Source organism: Aquila chrysaetos, chromosome 8 (assembly GCF_900496995.4).
Source record: "Aquila chrysaetos chrysaetos chromosome 8, bAquChr1.4, whole genome shotgun sequence".
In the NCBI taxonomy this organism is placed as follows: Eukaryota; Metazoa; Chordata; class Aves; order Accipitriformes; family Accipitridae; genus Aquila; species Aquila chrysaetos.
In genome coordinates this window covers 22,221,945-22,249,797 of record NC_044011.1, presented here as the reverse complement: position 1 = coordinate 22,249,797, position 27,853 = coordinate 22,221,945, and the positions used below count along the sequence as shown (strand labels likewise).

Below are 27,853 nucleotides of genomic sequence, written 5' to 3'. Positions count from 1 at the left end.
TCTTCATTTTCACTTGGCTGTACCCAGACACATTAGCACATTCTCATACATGCAGCTGAGTGGCAACTTTTATGACGCCTACTTTGACAAACACTTTAGCAAAGCATTTATGCAAGTATGCATTCTAACAAGCTTTCCAGCAATCCCTTCACCTACATGCATCATTTTTCACATGAAAAAGGTAGTTGCACACATGTAAATGCATATACATCCAAAACTAATTCCCAATTACAAATCAGTAGAAATTTTAAGTTTTATTATTGGTATATTATACTCTTGGACTGTCCAGAATCTCTGATAATGCAGGCAGACAATACTGCACCCACATGCAAGAAATTATCCTATCCCTGCTTGGAAAGGAGGTATCGCTGTACCCTGAGTCTCATGTTGGATCGCTGAAAAGATGAGTATCAAGAGTCCTTTCAATGAAAAGAAATCTCCTCCCAATATCTCAGTGGTTCATAAAGCCCTGCAAGAAAGCAGTCTCAGGTTTTATAATTGTCACTGCTATGTGACAGACATCAGACTGGATGTGCTCTTGTCCTGGTTTCAGCTGGGATAGAGTTAATTGTCTTCCTAGTAGCTGGTACAGTGCTATGTTTTGAGTTCAGTATGAGAAGAATGTTAACAACACTGAAGTTTTCAGTTGTTGCTAAGTAATGTTTAGTCTAAAGTCAAGGATTTTTCAGCTTCTCATGCCCAGCCAGCGAGAAAGCTGGAGGGGCACAAGAAGTTGGCACAGGACACAGCCAGGGCACCTGACCCACGCTGGCCAACGGGGTATTCCATACCATGTGATGTCATGCCCAGTATATAAAATGGGGGGATTGGGGGGGGGGGGGATCACAGCTCGGGGACTAACTGGGCATCAATTGGCAGGTGGTGAGCAATTGCACTGTGCATCATTTGTGTATTCCAATCCTTTTATTATTACTGCTGTCATTTTATTAATGTTATCATTATTAGTTTCTCCTTTTCTGTTCTATTAAACCGTTCTTATCTCAACCCACGAGTTTTACTTCTTTTCCTTATTTTCTCCTCCATCCCACTGGGGCGGGGGGGGGAGTGATCGAGCGGCTGCGTGGTGCTTAGTTGCTGGCTGGGGTTAAACCACAACAGCTCTTTCAACTGCCATCCTGCCCTGTTTGGAAACCTATATGGTGAGAAGACTCAGATGACCTTTCTGACATCTCCCATATATATGGTCCATGGGTAGAGGTTTTAGAGGATGCTGTCCAAAACCTTGATCATGACTCTGCTCGCTGTGGACTTACTCACCCCAAACTGGTCATTGAGCAATGGGAATCTAGGGTTATAAAACTCCAGGGGCTGAAAGTTATTCTCTCAAACGCGGTTGTAGGCTTATCTATTTCATCTAGCTACATGGTTCCATGGAACCACTACATGGTTCTGCTAAACAAGATTTGTCTCCCACAGCCCAGAACCCCTGGCTAACGAGGGACTAAACAGTTGCAATGATAAAGACTCCCAGAAATTCATTATCCCTCTCTTCTTCCTCAGATGACAAGACATCCAGAAGAGTAAAAAAAAAAAATTCTTTTGCAATGTCTTCCTGGAGTACTTGTCCCAGACACAAGGTTACATGCGCCATTCTCTCCATATTTTGCCTCTCTGACTGATAAACAACTTGAAGGCACCAGGACTCACTTGTAGATTAGCAGGCACAAAATAAGCAGAAAACAGAAACAAGGCTTGCTTCCTTGTGTGAGGCCACACGTAATTGTAAAGGCCGCAGCAACATGCTACCATTATGCATGCGAGCTACAGTGTGGTATTTCATAAAGGGGTCCACTGGAAGCTCACAGTCCAGAAAGCAAAGGACGCTGGGATAGCTTTCTTTTGTATAGTTTCAAAGCACAGGCCTAATAGGGATGTCCAGGCCAGGGAACCAGACTAGATCTAGTCCAGAGTAAAACCCCTAAAGCATGATGAGAGTAGCTACAGCAACCTTAGCAACAACTGCTTTCATCTACTCATCTGCTTCTTTTGTGCTTCACTACTTATTAATGCAGACAAAGCCTAAAACTACATTAAAAAAACCCCTATATGCACTCAAAAGTACTTAAAAATGAAAAATAATAAGCACAAACCCAAATGCAGTTCGTGTCATTGTGAACAGTAATTATAACTGCACAGCTCTACTCAGGAATATTCTGCATTCTTGTCACATGCAAAACTGTCTCAAGTTGAGGAATTTCACTTAATTAAATTTATTGCCAATTACAAAAGCTTTAATTACTGATTTGGGCATTGAGAAACAAGACAAACAGTCAAACAAACACCCAAAGAAAACACTTTTCCTCCCTCTTGTCTGTCTCAACTTCGCTTCAGACACTTCTCTCCTCTCTAGTTCCCAGTCTCCTTGCTTTTGCCATTATGTTATACTCAGTTCCTTTGGTAAGGTGATGGGTGGTGCGGGAGAGTGGGGTTAGTGCATAGTGGCTTGCTCTTTTTGCCTCTCCTTGTTTCTTACTCCTTTCAACTGCTTTAGTGTAGGTCCTCCACCAGCCAAGATCCCCTCAGGGATTGTACCTGTCCAGCGTGGATTTCTCCATGGGTTGCAGACCCTTCAGAGGAGTACCTCCTCCTGTGTTTTCTTTTGTGTGTCGTCACACATCTCCTGTCTTTCCCTTCATGCCTACTCCATTATCTCCCCCTCTATCTCCATTTGTGCATTGTTTTGTGTCTCCTGCATCACCTTCGTGCCTCCTTCTGTGTCTTCTTTTGTGCCTTCTCACATGCCTCCTCCTGTATCTCCACTTGTGCCTCCTGACATGTTTTCCTTTGCATTTCCTCCTCTGCTCTGGTATCTCCTGTCCCTAGTAGCTACTGACCTTTCTTAAATATGTTTTTGCAGAGGTGCCAGTATGCTCTTCTGTTTGGTTCCAATTTCACTTGTGCAGTGTGTCCATATTGTCCTTTGTGGAGCTGGCTAGAAAAGGCTGTACCCAACACAGGGCAGTCCATGGTATCCTCCCACACAGGTCAGCCCCGCAGCCCCCCTGCTATGAAACCCCTCCCATTTATACCACATACAATTCTAAAGGTGAATAGGAAAAAAAAAAAAAGAAAGCATTTTCTAAAGCTCAGCAATAATGATCTATGGAGTAAATCATATGAATGGCAATGGGCATTGACAAAAAACATCCCTTGTCCTCAGTACTTAATAAACAAGAATAACTTAGTTTCATACGGTTAATCTCTTCTAAAGAGCTACTTACAGATGCATTAATACTTGTGGGAGATGTATTCACTTCTGAAGAACGGATCCCAAGACTACATATATATGTTTTGTTACATATACCAGTCCCAGAATATGAACTTTGGCTGAAAAGACTATATACTTCTGGAATTTAATGAAATTTGACTTACCATAACAGAATCCAGTTTTTGTTTCACCTTCTGCATTCTCATTGATGCTCTTGCAACACTGACAAACTGATCTGCTGGACACATCACTGAACTTCTTTGTACAGGAATTTCAGAAAAACTGCTAAAGAACTGTGGCCCTCTTGGTGCAGCTGTGGTAAGTGATGAACTGAGATCTTTTACGAGTTCAGCTTCCTGTTGTGCAACTGTAGAAATACCCAATATTAATATGTCAGGTGAAGCCTTACGTTGCCATGGCAAAAAAATAACTGAATGATCGCTGTTATTTTGCCAGTCATGCCTTCAGTCAAACACCATCAGAATGTGTACTAATAGTGCTATAGGGAAAACCTGAAAATGACATGAAGTTTTCCCCCTACTACCCTATTTCCCCCTAACCCTTCCTGATCACAATGTCTCCCTTCTGTTACCTGTGTTCAGTAACCTCTCGCACAGAACTGGTATTTTTGTATTGCTTATAGTGTTCTCCATGCAGAAATACTAGGGGGCGAGGGGGAAGAGAAAGTTTTTCAAAGGCAAAAAAAGTTATAGAACTTGCAATGAGTTCAAGTCAGCTATTTTACTAGGTACATTTCACATTTTTTCCAGTCTAGTTCAAGTGAGCTTATTATATTTGAGTAAAATCTCAGAAGTTGCTAGGCATATATACAAGCACAGGAGGCATTCTTAGGAGGTAGCCTGCTCTAGAATACGATACTTTTGATGAAAGTCATGCTCCCTGTCATTTAAACAAGTTGTTTGACTTTTGCAATTTTTTGTACTGTGGTCTCAAGCCAACAAAGGTTAAAAGAATTCTTCATGAAAGTTTTGTCCAGCAAGGATATTCATAAAACTGTTGGTGTATGTAAAACACATACTGTTTGAGTCTTAAAAACTGTGTCAGTGACTAAAATAAGTATTACTATATGATTAACTCTTTCAACACTAAGGCAGTAAGACTACCTTCTGAAAGCAAAGTGTGTGCTTTTAACCAAAAAAGGAACAAAAAGTTAGTAACACACAATGTAGAAAAGACCACAACCTATGCAAAATCTTACTGTTACCAGTGACTTAGTTAAGCAGTCAGATGATACAAATAACTACCAGTGTGATATCTGTGTGATCTCTAAATATATACACACACATATATATATATTAAACTACCCCATTAGCTTTTTAAAGACTCACTGTCTGCTGAACAGTAAAAAAAATTTTAAAGAAATCCTTCACCCGAAAAATTTTCCACTGCTCTCTAGAATGAAGGTATCTTACTGGGTTGAAGTTTACAACTGAATATTCATTGTAAAGTCATTCGACTTTATTTTCCTGTAAAAGTCAACCAGTTCAACAGACAAATAACCTAAACTGTGAGATTTGATATGAGTAATCTCATTACTACATGTTATTTAAAAACCAAATGTATAAAGACAGGATTAGCTTTATAAATCTATGTTCACTGCAAATATAATTCAAACAAAAATCTGTTACAGATATGCAAAATTTATTGCATAATTCCTATTAACACTATCTACTGTCTAGATGCAATATGACATCTGAAAGCATGTCCTTAATTGAAACAACAACACTACTAAAGCTAACCACAAAAACACCACTATCAGAAAAGTCTGCAAAGGACAGTCTGAATTTTATTTTATTTATAAAAAATTCAAAGTCAGCATTTATCACTATTTTCTCTTTAACATAACATGGGGAATAAACATCTCTGTCACATAATCACACCACAGGTGTAACAGCTGTTTATTAAAACAATCTATACTCTCTCATTCATTTCTATACAGCTCCTCTACAATATTTTGTAACATAGCCAGCACAAAATACTGAGATTTCTATTAAGCTATTCGTTAATTTTCAGAATCATAGTATTTTCTGGCTCCATAATCCACCTTGATACTGAAAAGGGGCTTTTAAATATTTGTATGATGCTACCTATATATGATAAAGTGCGGTAAAAATCACACAGGATGACACACAATAACACATTTAAAGTTGAGGCTGCAAAGGACCTCTGGTGATTGGCTAGGCCAAAGCCCCTGCTCAAAGCAGGGTCACCTACAGCAGGTTGCTCAGGGTCATATCCAGTTCGGTTTTGGTATCTCCCAGGAGAAAGATATGTATTATCATCAAAAGACTGTTTTCATTTTCCTTCAAAAGAAGTACAACTACTAGCAAATCACTTTTAAAAACAAAATATTTACAGGTGTGTTTCAAGAAAAGTTGTACTGTACCTTTATAATCATAAATGTATACAAGTATTGGCTGGTTTTGACCAAAGGCACAAAATGACACCAGGTGTTCATGTGGATGAAAGGCAACATCACGAAGTGGTGATGTGAAGGAGAGTTCAGAATATATGGCCACCTGATCGCCTACAGAAGTGAAATGTTTATTAATACCATGGAAACATATTCGATACAGCAAAATAACAGTTGATTAAAGCTTGTATTATAACAGCGCAGTGACTACCACAGTAAATATATATTCTTCAGTTAATTTCCTTATTGAAAAGTAGTATTTGGCATAAGACAAAAAATATTGCATGCTTTTAAGTTATTCAGTAAGTCAGAAAAGTTCGTGCTGTTACAACAGCTGCAGGAAACCCCAGAGGATGCATCAAGTTAGCTGAGGTCTCTTGTTCTGATAAGCAAGTTCTGGAAAGGTGGCGTTCCACAGTATTTGTTTGTGCTTGCATTTTGCCAGAGATAGCTATCTTAGTTGTGGATTTCAATTATATAATACTGACAACAGGAGTGAAAGTTGAGCACAAAACTATTAAAAAAATTTAAAAAATTAGCTCTTCAGCTGATGGTATTATGAATGCAAGTAGAGTGTGCAAGCAAGAGTCAATGCCCAGTGAAAACATACTAATAACAAAGTTCCTCCCTCCTTTTACTTTTATTCATTTTTAAAGTTTTCAGACAAATTATGTAGTAGCATAGAAGTGAGCTAATAGAGTTGGAAACATGGAAAGAAATTCAAAACAGAACTGTTGGTTAGCTGTCAGTTTTAAAGTATTTACTTATTCCTTTTTAAAAATTATATAGAACATAATTGGAGACAGAATATAATGTCATCAAAACAAAAAGTGTGTTCTGCTACCTTCTCCTGTTACTTTTGTCCCTTTTACCTCACTGTACAATGAAGATGACAAACCCTTTATCTTACATTTGCTTAACCAGAAAGATTTTGGTAGCTATTTTGAAACTAGTTGGTTTGGGGAATAATTAACGAAATATTCAGAGTCTCTGACCACCCTTGGGAAACAGATGGAAGTGGTTCTCAACAAAAGCCTAATTCCCAAATCCCAAAAAACACAACAGAGACTGATTTGATTTAAAACATTTTTGTGTATTCCATTTTAAGACCCTCATCCACATGTAAAGAATTGCACTACACAAAAAGTTGAGCTTCAGGTGCTCCATTCCTACTGGATATTACAAATGCTACCTCTGTCTATTAATTTCCTCTAGAGAATTAAATCTTAGAGATTAATAATAGCTATTTAAAAGGTGGAGCTAAGGCTACGGGATTTAAGAATATCTTACTGAAGTTTTATTCCATATCAAAAGTGTTTCAATAAAGCTTACAAAACCGTTTCCCTGTCAGCCTTGACAACTTGGCTTAAGACCATAGAATAGTTAGTTACCTGTTTCTGGATTCCAAACATAAGCCCTTCCATCTTCACTTCCAGAAAATAGGAACGTACCACACGGTGTTAAGGTGCTGTGAATCTTTTCTCTGTAATTTGTGGCACCTATGTATTTCTTTGTAGCCAAGCTAAAGATAAAGAATAGTTTGCACATGTAGCAGATACTTTCAGAATAGATAATCTAACTTTATGTGTCGGTCCACCCCTCTATTGCTCAGAAAAATCAATACACCTTGCATCCCAAATAGATATGCAAGCACCCACCTTTTGCAGAGTGCAGTGTTTACCCTTTCTTTCCCTGGCTTTCATAATGCACCTGAAATGATAGATGAAAGTGTACATCCTTGTCTTTCAGTAGCAAATGGAAATACTCAGATCTAGAGAATGGATATACATGTAGTAATTTGCATTTTCTTGATCCTGGGCTTTGCAAAAAAAATAGGGAAATTGGCACTGTTACTCCAAGCTCTGCCAAAAAAGTTTTCAATATGCTTCCTGAGCTTGTTTACATCCCAGTAGTGCTTAAATTTATCCAGCAGCTCTCTTTAAACTAATGTCTCCTTGGTTAAAAAAAAAAGCAACAGTAGAATCAACAAATTTCAGACATCAGTATTGATTTACTATTAACATCAATATTTTTAGTATTATTTTGCAACTTCAGTATCCTAATCTTAGTCAGTGAAACACTACTGGTCAGCATAGTAATAATGACCTACCAATGAACTGTCAAACAGTCTGTAGGCATCAAGTGAGAGAGAACCTACAAAAGGATTTAAAGAAGCATAAGTGAGCTTCTGAGAGGCTATCTCAAACATGAGGTACAGCTTGGAAAGAGATGTGAAAGTTCAAAATGGAGACTAATACTGCAGTAATACTACAATGCAGAATTCGAGGCAAGAAAAATGGCAATAGGCCATGACAGCCTGTCTCAAAGACAGAAGACAGTAATTTTTAAAATGTGTTACTGCAGAAACAATGGAGGTATGCTGGCAGAAGTGCAGAGCAGTTAATATGACAGGAAAATTATTTTACACAATATTCTGAATAAATACACTCTGCATACAATTCTGTTTGGCAAGCAAGAGAAAAGGATGCTTTAATGATCGCAGCGCAAGACCGTATTAGCCCAAATAAGAGTTTTTGCTGTGTAAGATAGTATCTCTGAGATGTCATGTAGAAGAGCTCTGCAAGATGTAAAACTAGCCTGCATATGAAACCCTAAGGAGAGGTCTGAACCAAAACCAAATCACCGATCACATACTTAAGTGACAGGACAGCAGCATTATCCAAAAAGATCAAAAAAAGCAAGTTGAAAGAGGAAAGTTAAGAACAACTAGCTGTCAATCAAAATGAATTGTGTTGATCTGTGACCTCCACCCCCTCTTTTCTCATGCAGGGAATGAACAGTTAATGCTGACGTGTAAAATTATCACTGCTGAGTATCTAACCCTGTGGTTTATTGATAGACTTAAGCCAATGTAACTGTGGGCTGCAGTCAAAGCAGCAGTCCTGCTGCTGTCCTCTCCACCCTTATTTTCCCAGGCTCTCCCTCATTTCTTCTCTAGTGTTTGGGCAGCTATCAGATGAGTTAGATCAGATAGTTGATTAAAATGAAAATTAATCATTTGTATTTGTAGGCTGATTTTCAGTCGGATCAGTTCACTGATTTGACTTACCCTGCATCGAGAGATCTCTAGAGCTGATAAAAAGGAAATGCTAGGAATACATGGCCAAAGGTGTGGGAGATAGGAGATGGTGTGTCCTATGGATAAACTGGCTTAAAATAATTGTGAAATTGCACGCCATATTAACCCTTTCTTAGAGATTAATATGTATGTCCATTTTTCCCTCTCAAACTAAAACTCTCTGCACTTTTTAGGAATGGTAGTGATAGAAGAACACTACCTGCTTCAAAAAACTATAGGTTCCCTCTGTTAATCCAACAATTTCATGCTTCAATTGAGTGGATGGTTTAGCCTTCTAGCATAGTCATTATAATTTATCATTTACAGTAAAAGATGAAGAGTGCACTATAAGACTGGAAAGTCTTCAGCTAGTTCAAACATCCAACCCAATATATTACTTAGGAGCAAGATTTTCTGAGAGAGTATGTATATGTACAAAAGTATGTTCTAAAAGAATGTAGTTTCCTCTGATACGAGAGCATAAAGGTATTTCCCCCAGGTAATTTCATGCAGAACACCAGGGACCTTTGATTTTCTGCATGGCAAGGGGTGGAAAGGAACCCATGAAATTAAGGATCAATCATTTAGAAAGAGCATTCATATCTTTAATGTGACTTTCCAGAATAGAATGTTCAGGTGCATCTTACTAATGTGTAACTGATAGGAGTGAGAGTCTTCTCAGTTTCACCCAGTGAAAGGACAAGGGGGAATGGACACAAATTGAAACACAGGACATTCTGTTTAAAATTAAGAAAAAAATTATTTTACTTTGAGGGTGAATGAACACTAGAACATGTCGCTCACAGAAGTTGTAAACTCCATCCTTCAGGATATTTAAAACCCAACTGGACAAAGCTGAGTAACATGTTCTCGTACTCTGATTATTGGGGTCAGACTGGACACTCTCCAACCACAACAAACTTAAGTGATTCTGTGACCCCCTTGTTTTTTATTGTAGTTTATTATTAAAGAATTATGTTCATAACTATTAAAAATGAGAAAATCATCAAAAACTAAGTTAAAAATATCTCACAGCCTGCTTAATATACCATAATACGTACATCGCTGCATTTTTCAGTATTTACAAATACAATCTTCATTCCATTTTATCATCAAATTTCCAGAGTCTTAACAATGAGAAACTAATGCACAAATAAGTGTTAGAATTTCAATGTTATTTTCACGCCCAGATTGCATTTTTAAAAGTGAATTCAAACTTCAGGAGACTAGTGTCTTCTCCTTCATGCCACCTTAAGCTCCCAAGTAATCTAGTAATTTTTGGATATTCTATTCTAAAAGACTTACCCAATATCATGCAAAAGGTCTGTAATACAGCAGTGTTTTGAAACCATTTCCTAACCCTAATATTGCTATCCTTGATTATTAGGACATCTTTCTTCTCCACAACTACACTTTAATAGTTTTATGGTACTTTATGGTACAATTTATGGTAAATTTTAAAACAAAAAGGAAGTACGCACTTGTCAGCAAAAATCTACTTACATTCTGAGATCCATGATTCTCAGGGTACTGTCTTTGGCATGGATTAATAAACGCCTTCCATTTGGATGCACCTCCAAATGATTTATTGGTGTTCCTTTAATATCATTGTCGTTTATTTCCTATACAAGGAAGGAAAATAAAGTGAAAAATTTATCTTTGTGTTTTAAAACTCAGGTTTTTACACATTATTATTAATTTTTCTCTTGCGTTACTCTTTTTTTGCCCATTTAATTCTATTTGGTTAAGGAAGAAATTTGTTCCTATATTAAGGCATTACATCCTAGGCAATCAACTTTTCACAATGTCAAGCCAGATTCTGCTGTGACTGAAATTCTGAAACAGTTGATGACAGAAATGCTGACTAAACATTAGGCCTCTAAGTTATGAATAAAGGTGATTTGTAAAGCCTGTGGTCTATTTTCTTTCTGTCTCTAGAGAACAACCTAGTGCATTAGCTTTTATCTGTTAATACAATGCTATTGAGCCTCAAGGATTTTCATATTTTATATACAAAAAATTGAAGTCACAAAACAATTCAGAAATTTTAAGTCAGTGAATCACAGCATGTTCTATCAGCTCTTCTGTACCGTTATTAAAAGAAAATACATCTTTTCAGTTAAACAAAAGTTAACGTATAAAAAAGTTTGAATTCAAATCAAATGACTTGGAACAGTTCACATAGAGATTACAATGCTAGTTTAAGAAACCTGTATACCTTATTAATTCTCCAGTGTTGAAACAGGTGTTGAGAACTTCCTTTGACAGATGTGTCCCAAACTATTATCAGTCCTGAACTATCTCCTGAGAACATGTGGAGCCCTGTGAAATAATAATGTCTTATAAGTAGAAGAATACAAAAGAACTAATGCAGAAAAGGATGTATGAACAAGAAACAACTTTTTTTTCTAGTATTTTTGTGAATGGGTGAAAACCAGTACTTTTCTCTCTTTTGCTATGATACACTCATTGCAGCTACATTTTGCTCATACTGTATGACGTAAGTTGATACCATAAATTCGGATTCAGCACATAAGTCAGATACTGGGATGCTGAATATTCTTTTAAGTTTTTTCATTTTTACTCATATTCTAGAATCAGCAAAAAATAAGCACTTATAGCTCAATGAGCTTCACATGATAGCCTAATGCTTACCTATACATTCACTGAGAGCATCTTGAACAAGAACAAATAGTGTTTTCCAACAGTTGTTCTTAAATTAAGCACAAATACTAATTCTTTATAAAAATTTCCTTTCTTTCCTCTTTGTGGCACCTACTCCAGTGAATACCTCCCAAAATGAACCACCTAATTACTAATAACGTCACTAATACCAGAAAGTCAAACACTTCAAGTATCTTACTCATTTGCCCATCTTCAACTCTTCCCACCCTCCACTAGTACACGTCAGTACCTTTCTCTCACTTGCTTTCAGCTGTTAATCTACCAGATAACGTTGTTCACAATGGTCAAATTTCTGTCCTTATCTCTCAGTTTTTCACATTCTCTGTTAATGTTGAAAAGTTCATCACCTTCCCACTTTTTCCGTCTCCATTAAAATTCTCACAATCTAACTACTGCTACCTCATTTTCTTCATCTTTGTATTGAGTTGATAACTTTGAATGACAATATGGTGGAGCTATCTTTGCTACTGTTCTGATTACGCAATCTCGTGTTCTGAAGTTGTGTTCCAAGAGTCTTCCAGAAGCTGGTTTCATATTTCCTGCATCTGCTTTTAAGCTGGCACATAAGTCTTCCACCTAGATGAATCCTAGCCAAACCTGCCTTTTTTCCAACTTACCTCTCTACACTAACTGCTAGGCTTTTCACCTGCATCCTGATGCATTTGTCTCCTCTGAACAGCAGCATTTGTGCTTTTTGTTCTGCTAATTTCAGCTTCAATATGTACAAAACACTAGCTAACTAATAACAGCTAGTTATAGGGACCATGAAAACTACACTATGACCAAAGTTTGCCCAGTCATCATTGCCTGATCACTACACATTTGTTTGCCTGTCCTTTCTACTTACCTCCTCTGATTACTCTCAATTTATATCAAGGACTATGTGTCCCTTTGTGTTCATCCAAATAAGGCACCATACTAACATATTAATTGCAAACACAGCTAAAACTATTCTATTCTATTATAGCATTTCACATTGCCCCTATGAAATAAACCAAACTAGTAACAATTATGTTGGTCTTCAACTGAAGACTATTTGAAAAAGTAATACTAAGTACACACCTTCTGCATCAAAACAAAGTGTGTTGATGAAACTTTTGTGACCATCAAGCTCCTGTAGCAGTTGCCCATGGATTTCTTTCACATTTGCATTCCAGATTCTAATCACTGAGTCGTAACATCCTGTCACGACCAAGGAGTCAGCAATTGGGTGGTACTTTGCAGTGTAAACAAATGAAGGATGAGGGAAAACTCTCACTGCAGATGCTGCCTGCATTTCTATTTTCCACATTCTAAAAGGAAAGGATGTTAGGATATCTACTGTATAAAACAATCACATACGTAGGTATAACTGATGCCATATTTCTTGCTAGCACTTGTAGAGGCAAATGCTTGCAAACACTTAGCACCACCTGTTTATCCTACCAATATGTTCCACCTGTATTTAATCCTTTAATATGGTACTTTCTAACAAGATTAAGATACATTTACTACTTTACATAGTACTCTGTCATCAAAGTAAATTCATGACTACTTACTTATTTTGCACATTTTAAAATACACATAAAGAATTCCATGGAATGGATTGGTTTGTTTTCTTCAGGAGTTATAAACAAATTAAGACATTCTGGGGTATAATTTGTTTTGGAGGGGAAAAAAACAAACAAACAAAACCAACAAAAACCCCCCAACAAAAAAGGTAGAACAAAAATCCCACAAAGGAACATTTAGGACTAATATAATAGGACTAATAATAATATAGGACTAATATTTAATAATAGGACTAATATAAATAAAACTCCAGAAAGTTTTAAAAGAACAATTACCTACCACACAGTGATTGTGATCTCAAGGATGTTTTCTTCACATAAATTCAGTTCTTACTATTCAACTATTTCCTATCCTTTACCACCCATAGCTGTAAGATCAGATTTTTCTTAGGAAGTGTTTTTTGTTTGATGTGATACATTTTATGATTGAGCCTTCCCCAAAGATGAGCCCATAAAGAATGGAATGGTGCCTGGATCATGAAACACAGGTGGGCAGCACATTTCAGAGAGTGCTCAGTTACAGTATGGAATTTAATTGTTTGAATACCACCCTTCCAGGTGGGGTGACTACCTCTGGTGGCTACTGAAGAATTTTAAGCTTACTCTGAGGTGAGTTCATTACAAAATTGCAATCCCTTATAGCAATTAACTTGCAACTTCATGTGCAAAGGACACAAGGAGTCTACCTATCTTTTAGAATGGTTTTGCTCTATCAACATAAAAGGTAATTTGTTGCTCACAAGTAATCTGAGACTAAAGCTTGGGAAGGCTCAAGGGTAACAAAACACTACATGAAGAAGAATTTACATAAATTCCCAAATCTCTGCTCAAGTTGCCTTAGAACTCAGCATGAGAGATGATCCAAGTAATAAACTGATCATGACTTTAAAGCAATGGGGTGCCTTTTGGTCCTTATCCTTCAATTCTACCATGTTTCAAAGGCAAAGTGCTCCCAATATGAAAGAGAAAAAGAAACTCCTTGCCTAAACTAAGACTTTTTAAGGACCTTAAGCAACAGACAATAAATACAGGAACTAATCATTTGTACAGTGACTATGCATGGTACACAGAAAAGGAGGCAGACCACTACAGTTTCAACTTGCTACCACAAATTCAAGAATTGAGGAACAGCTGGGCCTTCTTACAGGTAACAGAAATGACTGAAATAGATATTTACTTCAATACAAAAAAATTATTTAACGTCTTCCAAATAGAAAATAAAAATATGGGCAAAGCTCTCAAAATACTTTTTTTATGCCTACATACAAGCAGCAAAAAAAGGCAAAACAGTTCCACACATACAATATATCATTTAACAATTCTTCTGGTATTTCATTTATGCAACTGCCTGTAGCATTACTGAGTTGCATAACAGAAACAACAGATAGGGATCTGAAGAGCTAAAAAAAAAAAAAAAACCCCTATGAAAACCTATGAAGTTGCTCGTAATAAAATTGTGCAGTGTCACAGCCATATTTTCATGTATTTCTACAGTTTTGAGCATTTTGCTTTTAAACCTTGAACAGATTAGTATTTTAACATTAACACTGCACTGAAGTACACTTTTTAATTGTAGAGGAAAATGTGTACACATTCAGTCTCAGAAATAAAACTATCAAGTTTCATTTTTAGCAATTTAATTTGAATTATTTAACTAAGTGTCCAAAAACTAAAATACCTACAAAAATGCAGTATGGCCAATTTACACACATAACTTGAATCTTAAATTTTCAATTTCCTGCCTCATGTTTAAATTTGCAAACTTAATACTGCATTCATAATACAGCAATTTCTCCAAGGAAATATTCCAACTGTCTCAGCAACTTTTTGAAATATAAAGCCTTTTGGTTTTTTGCTGCACTGTAGATTTAGACACTACAGTTTTTGGAGAAGCTTTGGTCTCAAATACACATACATTAGAAACCAATATAGTCAATAAAGTGCGATTAACTCCATCACAATTTTTATATTATTATAGAGTAAGTCACACTGTAATCAAATCTTTAAATAAAATGTCATAGCACAGTTTGTAGGAAGACATGAAATCGAACCCCTTTCTTTTCTGCTTCTGATGCTACCTGCCAGAACATCTTCATCATACTGACCTGACAGTGCCATCAGAGGATGCAGTAAGAAGGTGTTGATTGTCTTTTGACCAACAAAGATCATACACTATGTTAAGGTGACCATAAAATTCTCTCAGGAACTGCCCAGAAGGAATTTCATACACTAGTGAAGTTTAAATAGGAAAAAAAAAAAATCTGTAAGTATTTACAATCAATTTTATGCAATTATTAGTGCAAAGTTTAGTTTAATCTTAGGCTGAGTTTCTGCTAGCCTAAATCAGCTCATTTTCTTTATCTTCTCAGAGAACAAGATCAAATAGTTGCTAGATATGCATGGACACCAAGCATATACTTCCATCTAGTGGTTCATGGATGTCACAAATGTCTTAACCCTTAAGAAACAGTTTACTTGCTTTAAATTATTAGAACCAGATTAGGATTATATTTTTTTGTTTGGTTTTTTTTTTTTTATTTTGACAGCTACCTGACTAATCTTTGAAATAGATTAACATTGAGATCATTTTCTGGGGCTGTGTAATAAAGTAATCTAGACTTACTGTTCCTTGCATTTAAACATCTACTCTGTATACACTTAAAATACTGTTCCCTCTAAATCTCAAAATTCTTATGCAGGGCTTAAGAACTATGCAGTTGAGGCTACCATGAAAAAGCAGCCCCAAGTTTGAGTAGTAAGAAATATCTGTAGTTCCAACTGAACTGGACCATGGAAGACAGCAGCCTCCATCAGTCTGTCTGGAGATGACAGCATTCCAGGTGTCTGACTTTTCAGGACAGATTAGCAGAAAAACTTACACAAAAAGTGTGTGGGGTGGGGGCTGGAAAAGTTATTTCACTTAAAACCTTATTACCAGAAAATATATTCCTTATGCAAACTGCTTTAGTATTTCCATTACACCTCTGTGTAGAAATAGTGTGATTTCATACCATTAAACTGCATATATATTACCATGTATGAAAAGCCAGTTCCAGCCCTATTAACAAAGGAAGAGCATTTTCCTCAATGTTCTTTAATGCATAGAACAATTTGCAAAACACAATTATAAAACAAAACCTCTAAAAAAAGCAATTTAAAAATACATCTTTCGCCCTTTAATTTCAAACTACATGAATTATAAGAAAAAAACCCAAAACATATTTTAAACTTACAAACAATGGGATAGCCATTCTTTCCTGCACATGCTGCTGCCAGCGTTTTCCCATCATGAGAGAAACGAATACAGAAACAGCCCATATCTCCACCTCGCAGTGAAAACAGATGCTTGTTTGGTATGCGGCAAGCCTAGCTTTTCAGGTAAAAATTGGGATTACACAGTTATGAATATTAACTAGCCAATGCTTAAAACACCTTCTTAGTTCCTATCATGCGTAAGTTCTAAAAAGCTACTAACATCTTAGGGGAATCTAAAAGAAAAAACTCAACCTTATAAACAGAGACAGTTCTGCTGCATAACTTAAGCCACGTCTAGTTTGTATATTCGTTTCAGCCCCATTACTACAGACAACTAGAAAGTTTTAAAAACCTATGAAAATTTAAAATTGAAATAATTTCCTTAATCTTAAGAAGTGCTTAACAATGACTATCATCAATAATATAAGCTGTAGAGTTACAGTGTAAGTCAAACTTGTTTAAGGAGTCTAAGCACAACTTTTAGTAACTTAATGATTTCAGTGTGAACTCAGAAGAGTAACTACAGGCACTCAAACCTTTGGTCTACCAAATCACCCTTAGTGTTCCTCATCTGTATTTCAAGTCCTGATTTTTTTAAACATATCTGGAGATGAAACATTTCACAAAATTGCACGGGTATTATAGTCCCCCTTCCTCTCTCCCAAAATATTCCCTCTTTTTCACCCAAGGGCCTTTTTCCAGAACTAAATTCAAAGGTTAATGGGAATTAAAATATCCTGAGTAGTTATGTGATTATTTAACCTAAACCTGATTTACCTTTATGAATGAAAAATTAGTATGAACAGATTCATATGCATTTAAAATATACAAATAGGTCTACTTAGGAAATAATTGAATATACACTGTTCACTTCAGAATAACGGCAAACGCATCTTGTTAGAAACTATATATGTAATTAAGACTTCTTATGCTTTTTAACCTCTCTCTAAAATAAAACGTTAAAATGTTGAAACAATAATTCAGCTCAGAACAAGCTTCTTTTATTTACAAGTCATGTAGCTACAATTCACATATAAAATTTATTTCATATTTGATTCATATCAAATAATTCATAATTCTGTAGAACATTTTTGAAAAATACCATCATCCATCTATTTGTATCTATGGAGACAGATACAGATATATTGTGGTTCTTTAAAAAGATAACTTAGCTTTAAATGTAAAACAATAATTCAAACATATAAAAAGGAAATAATAATTCTGAGTGATTATTCATTTTTAAACAAGCACATCTGCTTTAATATTCTTTGGCAAACCTACATGCCACATCATGATAACTTTACTGAAACTGTTTCACAAGACAGCACATCACAAAATACATCATCATTGCTAATAAAGTTCTTCAATATGTACACAGACTAGTCTAAGAATAAATGAGCTGCCAAATTTTGTTTGTATGATGGCAGGCAAACATTCTTAGGATCGTATTTCTCCTGGTTTTGATTACAAACTTATTTTCAGAATGGCAACTTTCTGAAAAGTAATGAACATTAACATAAATACAACTTTTAGGTAACCTACCATTTTTGGTAAGAAAATTTCCATTGTAAAAACAGACTTGTCTATTCTTTACTATTTTATTATAATTAGCAAACATTACTGGGAAATAAAATTAAATCCATGTATATTTAACTGTTCTTTTTGAAAGGATCTGTACAAGGACTACAGTATGAAATCAAAATAAAAATCAACATTCTTTGTTAACAAATCTTTTTGTTATATTACTCGAATTTTTGTAGAACCATGAACTCACACTAACACCATTCTACAGAAAAATATGAAATCACTGCATGGACATGCTATATACAGTTGCAAAAATATTCCCTTTTTATGATTGCTAATTTCCATTAGCTACAGCAAACTAGGAGTTAGGATGAAGTCAGCAAGAACCTTCTTAAGATTCTTCAATGAAAGTTCCTTCTGTTATACTGTAAAAATAACTTTAACTGAGGGAATTAAAAAAAAAACAACAAGAAAAACCCCACCCAAGCAAGAAAATATATTTCCAATCAAGCTGAAATCTGAGAACTGGTTTCTGGTCTTACTTCTACTACCCAAATAGCCCTACTCTTTCAAATTCCTAGAGAATTCTTGAGATAAAAATACCTGACTGTTCTGGGAAAAAATGGTTAAATCAACCATATTTGGCAAGAAGCTAAGCATCCTCTACTATTTCCGAGAGTTCCTTATGTTTTGTATTTTGTTTAGTATTTTTTTTAATTTGCTTTAATGAATGACTTGCTTCACAATACTTAGATCATAAAAATAAAGTTATAAAAAGATAGTAGATCTTTAAATTATTTTCCTTTAAAAAGCAAAGAAAAACACTTCACCTGTCCAGGCAATCTTGTCCATTTAAATGGCTCCTTCTTCTCCTCTGGAAAAGGTTCACATGATTTTTTAGATCCCTCTCTCTGGAGCTCACATAGTGTTGCACTACTTTGTTCCTGCTGAACAGCTATCATAGAGCGGAAAGAAGGAGCAACCTTAAGGCAAACAAAACTAAGTATCAGGAAAAAATATTTTTAAAATAAGCAGGGTAATATCTGAAAAGATTAAAAGCTAATTTTGACTTCAAATGCATTGCATTTTTACATCTGAAAAATAGAGATTAGAAAAAGCTTACATGAAAGCTGTGTAGCAAAAATTTCATTTAAAGTAACCAGCAAGTCAGAAAGTAATCTGAGCGTCCACAGTTATGTCAATCAGATGGTATCAAAGATTTTTCAAAAAATCTATACTTTTCTATTTTTATTAGCTATCCAGGTCAGTAAAAATTAGTAATACTCTACTACCTAGTGAAGATGCTGTATAAAAAAGGCATTTCAGCATGTAAATAGTTCCAGTGACATTATCCTACCACCTTCAAATCAAAATACTGCTTTGGCAACAAAATCCATTCATGAGACCAAAAGATATTACCAGGGTTGTGTATTGAACAAACTATGTTCAAGTGTTGCAAAGGAAAAAGGAAGACTGACCACATTTGTGATTATAATTGTAGGTAAAGCATATATACTTTCCAAACTTCTCTAAGTACACTACTGAACCTTACCTACAAGTTACACCAAGCTTGAACGCGCAGGAGGCCTTAAGCTGTGAGGCAGCCTAGCGGCCCCATGGCTGAGGAGCACAGAGGCCATTAAGCAGCAGCTGCAGTTCTGATTGGCTTCACTAAGACAGGTCTCTTAAACACATCTGAATACCAGGCAAAATTACTGTTTCCTTCCAGGCTGACAGTTGCTAGGTATCTACTTCAGGGTGGATAACTGTCTAGGTTCCCGTGACTAAAAAGGGAGGTTGGACACCTACTATGCAAGTAGAAACCAATTTAGAAGCATAAATCAGTTGTCCACAAATAGATGTCTACTTCCATGCAAGATGCCCTGTTTTATCAGAGACATCTTTTTTCATATCTACCAGCCCATGCAGGAGGTATGGGAGATGTGGGCCCTTCTGGAGAAGCAGAAGACTAGGCATGGTCTGTAACAGATCTTAAATGGAAGCAGAAATCTATGCATAGAAAACTGTATCATGCCATGGCTCTTATCTGGAGCTCAATCCCAGCCTTGGCAAATCTGGCATTTATCAGACCAAGAACAAAATAATACCAGTAGCCAATGGATCCAAGTCAAGCACAGCTCAGGCAGCCTACATAAATTTATCACATCACTTGAATTTCACAGAGGACTGTGAAGTAGGAACAGCTGTAAACCAGTGATAGCACCTAAATATACCAGAAAAACATTCAGACCATGGAGAAGACAGCCTCAGAACACTTCCAGAAAGATGAAGCACAGCTGCTCAAGCAAAGCGCACAGAATTCCTAACAACCTCAGCAGCTGACAGAGCAAGAGATCTGCAGATGTCATTCCAGTATACAGATTAGAAAAATGTCCCAAAAACATATGAACTAATCCCACAGATTAGCTTGGTTTTGGACCACATCTCAACAGGCTTCCACGTATCACCCTTGATTGTATGAACAGTGAGCAAAAGAAAGACTTATGACAACTGTAAATATATAAGGAAAGTTATGTAATAGAACAATATTGTACTCGCATTGTAGAACAATAAATGCCTTGAATGTACATCTCAGCACATACCAATGTAAGTCTGTCTTTAAAGGAGTTTTCATTTGAAAAAAAAAATACGACTCATTATAGCTTGAGGGCACAGGGAATCAGAGTTAAGTGACTTACATCTTCTCTCACTTATAGAATTTACACACCTGCATGAGCCCAGTGACCTAAAATGGCATTTCTTCTAAAAAGAAGGAATATCAATCTTCAGGAAAGTACCCTGAAAGTTTCCTGACTGTCAATGGCAAAATACGCAAAGTTGCAGGTAGAAAAGTATGTCTATTTTTTAAAGACACCTATGAAGGACCGAGTTTGGGACATGTATCTTAAGATACGAAGCTCTTGTTATAGCTATTATATGCAGCATATAGAACAGCTAGTATACAAGTACAGGTTTTATATACATGCATACAAACACACACACTCACATGCTCGAGGTAGTTACTAGTTCCTACAGAAAAGTCTGTGTATTTGTAAATATATTTATACATTATGTATTTAACTTACATGATCTGGCAGTTTTATGCCTCTAACAGTTACATATAATGTTGATGGGTAACGATTTCTAGGACATTTTGCCCACCAGTCATAGACCTCAACAACATTTGAATGTGACTTGGTTCTCGGAGGTGGGTAATATAATTGCAGACGGAGTTTTCCATCAATGTTTAGAACTCCATTTGCACCTACAAGCTGGAAGGGTGATTAAAAAAAGGAAAAACCATGTGTTATGTTAACATAAAAGTAATAGAAGTCATTGATTATTTCTAATATCTTGAACAACTACAGTATAAACTCTGAAATCCACTTCCCATTGGTGGAATATATTATCCCTAAAAGTGGTAATGAAGTAAGCATGTATTACACACCCCCAGGATCAAATCACTAAGATTAAAGCTTAGATGGCAGCCTAGTTTTGAGACATGCTTCATATGCACAACAGTAACATCCTGTATGTGGGAAGACCTCTGCAGTACCAGGGTTTTTTGTTGTTGTTGTTGTTGTTTAATTACTACTTGCTGGAATTACCCAAATCTCAAAGGACTGTCAATCCACAAAGAGCCTCTTCCGAATCTGCCCACTTTGAACGCTGCAGCAAAGGGCATTGCTAAGGCTTTGACTCAGAGCAGAAGATACAGCAAAGCAGTAACCTCTCCAACTTCAGAGGAAATTGAGTTCTCTCTATTGAACTAAAGAGCAAGTGTACCTACTACCATTAACACTGTTCACTGTTCATCAGGATATTTCTATTTTGACTGATACAGATGAAAGGATAATGCAGACAGATGCAGTAGGAATGAAGAACAGGCCACAGTATTATTTGTATTTATGAGTTGGAAATTCATCCTTCCCTTTGTATAGCCTACTCCTGAACTGAATGCCTGGATGCACAGTTCCTACCAGCTATACACCTAGACAGGGGATACCAGACCCCTGATTCCAGTAGATTCATCTTGGGCAGAGCTGAGAAGAGACTCTGTATGGAATGATATGAAGGTCCCTCTCCCTTCCCCTAAACTTGCAGTCCATTATCTTCTCCTGTATTTCTCATGTTGTGGACTGCTCAATGGCTGTCAAAATCTACCATTCACAGAGGTAAGTGTAAATGAACCATCCTCAGGTAAATTAAAGCTTGTCAACTCTCAAAGGCCAAAGTGGCACATTCAAGTCTCTCCTAAAAGGGTAAAAAGGTACATGATGTGCTAGCTAAATTACCTGTATCTCATTGCTGCAGCATTTCAAACTCTGCAACTAAAAATGATAGGCATTTTATAGTTAGGCTAGGGAGTCCGTTCAAAGACTGGCCAACTGAAAACGCCACTAGAATACAGAATAGTTGAGGTACAGAAATCAGTGGATTTATCTTTTTTTTTTTTTTTTTGCAGAGAATCTCATGAACACACAGAAAACCCTCAAAGAAAACATCCTTCTGTACTTTATGAACAAAAAAAAAATTTCTTATACATTCTATACTTTCTTGAGAAGTACATATTCTTTACTGTCAAGCTTGTTACTCTGAGTTTTATGGGGCAAAGGAAGAGGAAAAGGAAAGAACATCCAAGCAAGCAACAATTTGTTTTTCCATCTTTGTTGCCTGGAAATATTTAAAAATGTTTTCCCACTTAGTATGGTTAGTGTCTTTTAGATAATTGAATAAAAAGATTTATAAATTTTGTTTCTTCATTTAAATATTTACAATACCTTTAGAAAAGCCCAACAAATTTTTCGGAAACCACGTTCCTGAATTTGTACATCAGAGTTGGCTCTCACTTCATCCATACTTAGAAAATCAAGGATCTGAAAGTATTGGTAGGAATATAAATATATTTCTATTGAATATATACTTCATGGTTATTAAAAAATACTGCTGAAAATATGCTAGATGTGATTCACTAAATGAAGCAGATTTCAATTTTAAGCAATTACAAAAACAGTACTTCCACACAAGTACACAATTAGAAATAACAGATCCTTATGCATTTACTTGATGACTATTTATGACCTGCTTTAAAAAAAGCATGTCTGGTCTTAAACAGCTATTCTTGCTCCCCTTCTGTCTCAATAAAAAAAGAAAATATTAACGAGTAGTCTTCATAAATCCTGTATAGTTCCCAAATCATATAGATCACAAATCTGACAGCCAAAACCAGCTGTATGTTAATCTAGCTGGAAAACAGCAATCAAAAAGTTAGTTTTCCTTTCCTAGCTTTGTCACTTACGTCAGAGAATCAATCATAGAATGGTTTGGGTTGGAAGGGACGTTCAAAGATCATCTAGTCCAATCCCCCCACCATGGGCATGGACATCTTTCACTAGATCACACCGCTCAAAGCCCTGTCCAACCTGACTCTGAACACTTTGAATGATATCCATGAGATTCTCAATTTTTCTGGTCAGTGACCAGAATCTTCTCATATTTAGCCACTCCTGGAGGTTTATCTGGTATACAAAGAAACTTGGAATCATGCTTTCTTCAAACTGGTATTTCATAAACCATGCTGAAGTCAAAGGGCACACTTTCAGTGTAGTCATACTTTTGGTCCCAACATTAACATGATTTCCATGAAGAATCTTTACATACAAATGTAATTACTTTTGTGTTAAGGAACTAAGGACTCTTAATCCTATAAATGTGTTCATTTACAAGTATCACAGAACATAAAGAAATATACGGTGATATTGTATATACAATCTATTTGAAATATACAAAAAAACAAGCAATGAAAAAATATTTATTGTACTAGGTTCCCTTTTCAGGTTAATACTACAGATTGTCTCTTTACAAATATTGACATACTTAAGCTCAAAGTCATGTTGAATATATACCTTACAATTTTTCCTTTAAACATAATTGTATCTGAGGACGAATTAATAATTACTTTGTGAAGAATGGGAGAGAAGTAAATGTCTAAAATGTTAATGGAAAACAATGCAATAGCTTGCTTATTGGTACAAGGGAAAAGAGGTGTTGCTACAAGCAGGCAACATCTTCATCTTTGTGAAGGGAAATGTGAAGAATGTGAGAGGGAAAAGTTCCATCCTTTATATGCGGTGCCATCCATCCAGATCTGGAACGATCTTACCAGCCTTTCCCAGAAGTATGACAGTCAATTTAATAAGAAAGCTTTCTCCTCCTTACTACTATCAAAACAGGGGGTTTTTGCTATAAAAAAAGAATGTTTATTAGTATTAGCAATCACCAATACCACTTTTTGGTATCTCCACTTAATTCTGTATCTTAAGGCTATACTATTAACCCAATATAACCAAAATGAAACACCTGAATCAGTCAAATATATACTGTTGAAGAAACAAACAGATAATCATATTGTGCATAAATTGGATGTAAAATATTTAACCTTACCTCAAAAAACAGGATTACCCGAGGGCTTTCTTCAGTGTTTTGAATAAAATAAGTAAAACACTCATTAAATATGACTTGCTCCTCCCACTCTGGAATCGTTGATTTAGACTGTCTGAAGTCATATGGCTGTGTCATAATGGGAAGAACGTGCTCTATTTGTTCTTGTTCATAATAAGATGAAACTTTCCTCTTGCTGTTTGAAAATTTCCAAACAGTTACAAATGTTATAGCACCTTAAAAAAACCCAACTCAAACAAAACAGTATTTTCAATTACTGAAAGCAAAGAAACATACAAGATACCATTTGTTTGATTTTAGAAAAAAAAATTTCTGAACCCACCCAAAATTTAAGACCATTTACAATGTATATAGAAATGCTACAAGCTGAAGTTCAAAATACTAACCACCAAGTTACTGTTACCAAATCTATGCATAATGATCAGGGTACAGTCCACTGCTTAAACACTGTTAAAATCTGCTTTTCAGGAAAATTATGCATAATGACAGTGGAAACAAGTAACTGAACTGATTAGAACTATGAAGAACTAAACTTAATTTCAGGATTTTAAAAGTTTTTTATAAAAGGCAGACACTTCTAGATATTTTTGAGATTTAGGAAATTTTCTCTCTATAAAAAATACAGAATAAACTACGCTGTAACTACAGGGACCTCGAGAGCAATAGAGCAGTGCAGAGCATTTAATAGTGTCAAAAGAAACATACCACCCTAATTTACTGTAGGTATATATATATGCATTATCATAGATGTAGAAAGTAATGTAATGAATGACCTCGCAAGCTTAAAATTCAGCTTTATTTTCATTTTCATCTTTAATTTGCTAGGGAAGAACCTATGTTATTTATAGTAATCCTTGACGATAGAAACAGTTTATTAAAAGTCACCTATGATCCTTCTTGACGTATAAGCCACTTCTCTGATCAACAACATGGATTTTAACCATGGGATGAGATACCAGGAGATCAGTTTTAAGTCGATCAGATCGATGGATATAAACTCCCAACACAAGACCATCATCAAAACCAAATTTAGACTGAGCTGAGATTTCCGAATTCTTCATTTCCTCGTCATTTTCTACAGCAACTTGTGTATTTTCTTCTAGAAATAGGAACAAAGTAAATAGAGGTTACTATGTTCCACTACTGACAGTTTAAAGGAGTAAAAATGCTCTGTATGGTCTTAGCAATCGATAGTAAAGTAAAAATATTTAACATGTTCTTTATGTGATAGGTTAAAACAAAATTATCAAATTTGCAGCATTTTAAAAGTGTATGAACATACACATGAATAATATATTAATTAACATAATTGATTCCTATTAAGAAACATTTTTATTTAAAATCCGAGATGTTCCTCTTGATTGACGTAGTTTCTTCTGTGCCACAATGACTTGAAATCCATACAGTTCAATACCCTGCTCTGGAATACAGCCTATAGTAGGTTTTGTTTGGTGGTTTGGTTTTTTTTAAGGAAAACGTAAAAAACAAGATAAGCAGAAACTGATGCTTTTTCCATGTGCATTTTTCCCAAATTTACCAAACATTGTTTTCAGAACTTTCTCATTTACAAGTGAGACCACCATGCTTAATAGATATCAAAAGACCTATTCCTCATCAATTTCTGTAATCTCAATTTTTTAAACTAATTTCTTCTTTTGGCCTCAAACAACATTTGAGGCAATGAATTCTCCAATTTGACTGTGTTGCGTGAAAAAGTATTCCTTATGTTTGAATTGAGCATCAGGTTAAAACAGTGGTGATACACAATTTACAGCAAAATGTAAATAAAAATGATAAAATAATAAAAATACAGTTAGAATATGCATCTAGAGTAATACACTGTAAAGGTGGTATATATCATATTATTATCTTGTGCTTAAAAAAATGCTTTTTAACTATTTATCAATTTCAAAACTATTTACAGGAAATGAATTCTCAAGATTTTAGATTGATACATCAAATAAAGTTCCTTACAAATTAGGCTCAGAATTGGAAGAACACAAATACAATTAAGTAACTAAAGAAACATAAGTACCTTCAACAGCTCAATCACTTCTGTGTTACTACTACGGACAAATATTTCTGTAGCAGTGAAAAAAAAAAAAAAAAGGAAAAGAAAAAAGACTGTTGGCAGACCTTTTCTGGTTTTCTTTTTAACTTTCTTTGCTTTAGGTTTCTGTTTTTCCATGCTTTCCTCCAGTTTCTGTTCTTCCAATGACTGATTTTCATTGCCATCTTCTACTGGATGATGCTGTAGCTCAGAAAGGGACATTGCACTGCAATGTAATAGATTCCTGTCAGGAATTGCATTCTACTGTATATATGGATACAACTGATCATTACCATTATTAATCCACTTAAAATTTCCTCTTCAGTTCTGCAACTCATCATCTGTATATCTTGAAAATGCATTAGTATCTGGCCTTTTTCATTTCTCTCCCCACCTGATTTCCCCCTAATTTTCAGATAACTGCAGAACCATTCACGTGAATGGAGCTAAGCTAATACTCTTCTGCTGGATCAGGGCCATCACTCATCACTAAAAAAACATGCACAAAATTACCTTAGGTTAGTTAAGAGCGAGTTCCACAGAAAACAAGCATCAGATAGTAATGGAGGATATTTTTTTTTTTAGTTAAACATTAATCTTGATGGCTTTTTTAAAGAGTATTTGGTAATATTTTTTCATAACAGAATCATCCAGTTCATCACTTAGAAAATATGTACAGTTTAACAGAAAGCTTCTGCCTATCTTAAAACAAAATGAAACATTTCACTTAAGATTCACAGACACACGGTACACCGTTTATCATGGTACCTTGTTTCAGCTTCACTTAAAGCTGCTATTTCTTTCTTCTTCTTCTTCTTTTTGCCCACTTCATTGTTCAATACAACTTCATGGCTTTGAACAGTGGAGGTAAATTCAGACATCTGTTCTTTAAGTTTCATTCTTATTTTCTTTTTAATTGCATTTGCCTCATCCTCCGCCACATGCAGCTGATAGGCTCGAATTAGCTCTTCTTCCTCTTCTAATTCAGTTACATTTCTTGCTTCAGTCAAGGAATTTTTAATCTTTCTATCACCTTCTTGATGAGGTACATCTGTTTGTGATTTACTTTTTGTTTTCTTCTTCGGAAAATCATTAATCTTTTTCTCAAAACTCTCCAATTTAGCTTCATATAAATTTTCCTCCTCATTAAGTTGTTCTTGTAACAGTGATTTCTTTTTCTTCTTGTTAGACTTTGGTTGTTTGTTCTCCTCTCCACTAACAATATCATTGTTTATTTTCTCTGCAATTGAGGCTTTCTCTCTCAGTTTATTTTTTGTAAACCGGGGACTCTCTTCTTCAGGATTATATGTGTTGTTTATAATTGCTTCATCATTCGCACTTTCCTTAGCTAGATCAATATTACTTCTAAGGGTGTCAAGCTATAAATGAAAAGAACATAAAACATACTTGTACTCAAAATCATGTCCTAAGGATAAACATAGTACTTTATGTTATTTCTTTAGCAACATTACAGGAAGTAAAATGAAATCAAAGATCTAGTTATTTTCTTGTTTAAAATTAACAATTGACAGATTGAAAGGCAACAGAAAATTCACACTGAAAAAAACATCTTGTGTTTGGGCAC

General features: G+C 35.5%; 1 protein-coding gene across 11 annotated transcripts in view; it reads right to left on the bottom strand.

Annotated features, from left to right (window-relative positions):
• Positions 1-27,853, bottom strand: part of AHI1 (Abelson helper integration site 1) — a 100,333-nt gene that overhangs the window by 60,340 nt on the left and 12,140 nt on the right. For 10 of the 11 annotated variants that reach the window (XR_003924638.2, XR_003924637.2, XR_005932994.1 and 7 more), the window contains exons 4-18: positions 27,037-27,647; positions 26,355-26,494; positions 25,104-25,317; positions 24,201-24,393; positions 22,538-22,633; positions 20,843-21,028; positions 18,587-18,739; positions 16,211-16,343; positions 15,083-15,206; positions 12,490-12,719; positions 10,961-11,064; positions 10,246-10,364; positions 7,055-7,185; positions 5,637-5,777; positions 3,394-3,596 (exon numbers count right to left, since the gene is read on the bottom strand). Coding sequence is in view for 8 of the 11 variants with exons in the window: in XM_030022649.2 (XP_029878509.1) it covers positions 3,394-3,596; positions 5,637-5,777; positions 7,055-7,185; positions 10,246-10,364; positions 10,961-11,064; positions 12,490-12,719; positions 15,083-15,206; positions 16,211-16,343; positions 18,587-18,739; positions 20,843-21,028; positions 22,538-22,633; positions 24,201-24,393; positions 25,104-25,317; positions 26,355-26,494; positions 27,037-27,647 (2,778 nt within the window). In the remaining 3 variants the exon portion in view is untranslated. Of the gene's footprint in view, positions 1-1,017; positions 3,062-3,393; positions 3,597-5,636; positions 5,778-7,054; positions 7,186-10,245; positions 10,365-10,960; positions 11,065-12,489; positions 12,720-15,082; positions 15,207-16,210; positions 16,344-18,586; positions 18,740-20,842; positions 21,029-22,537; positions 22,634-24,200; positions 24,394-25,103; positions 25,318-26,354; positions 26,495-27,036; positions 27,648-27,853 lie in introns of those variants that run through there. The other variant, XM_041125332.1, reaches the window with a different exon arrangement.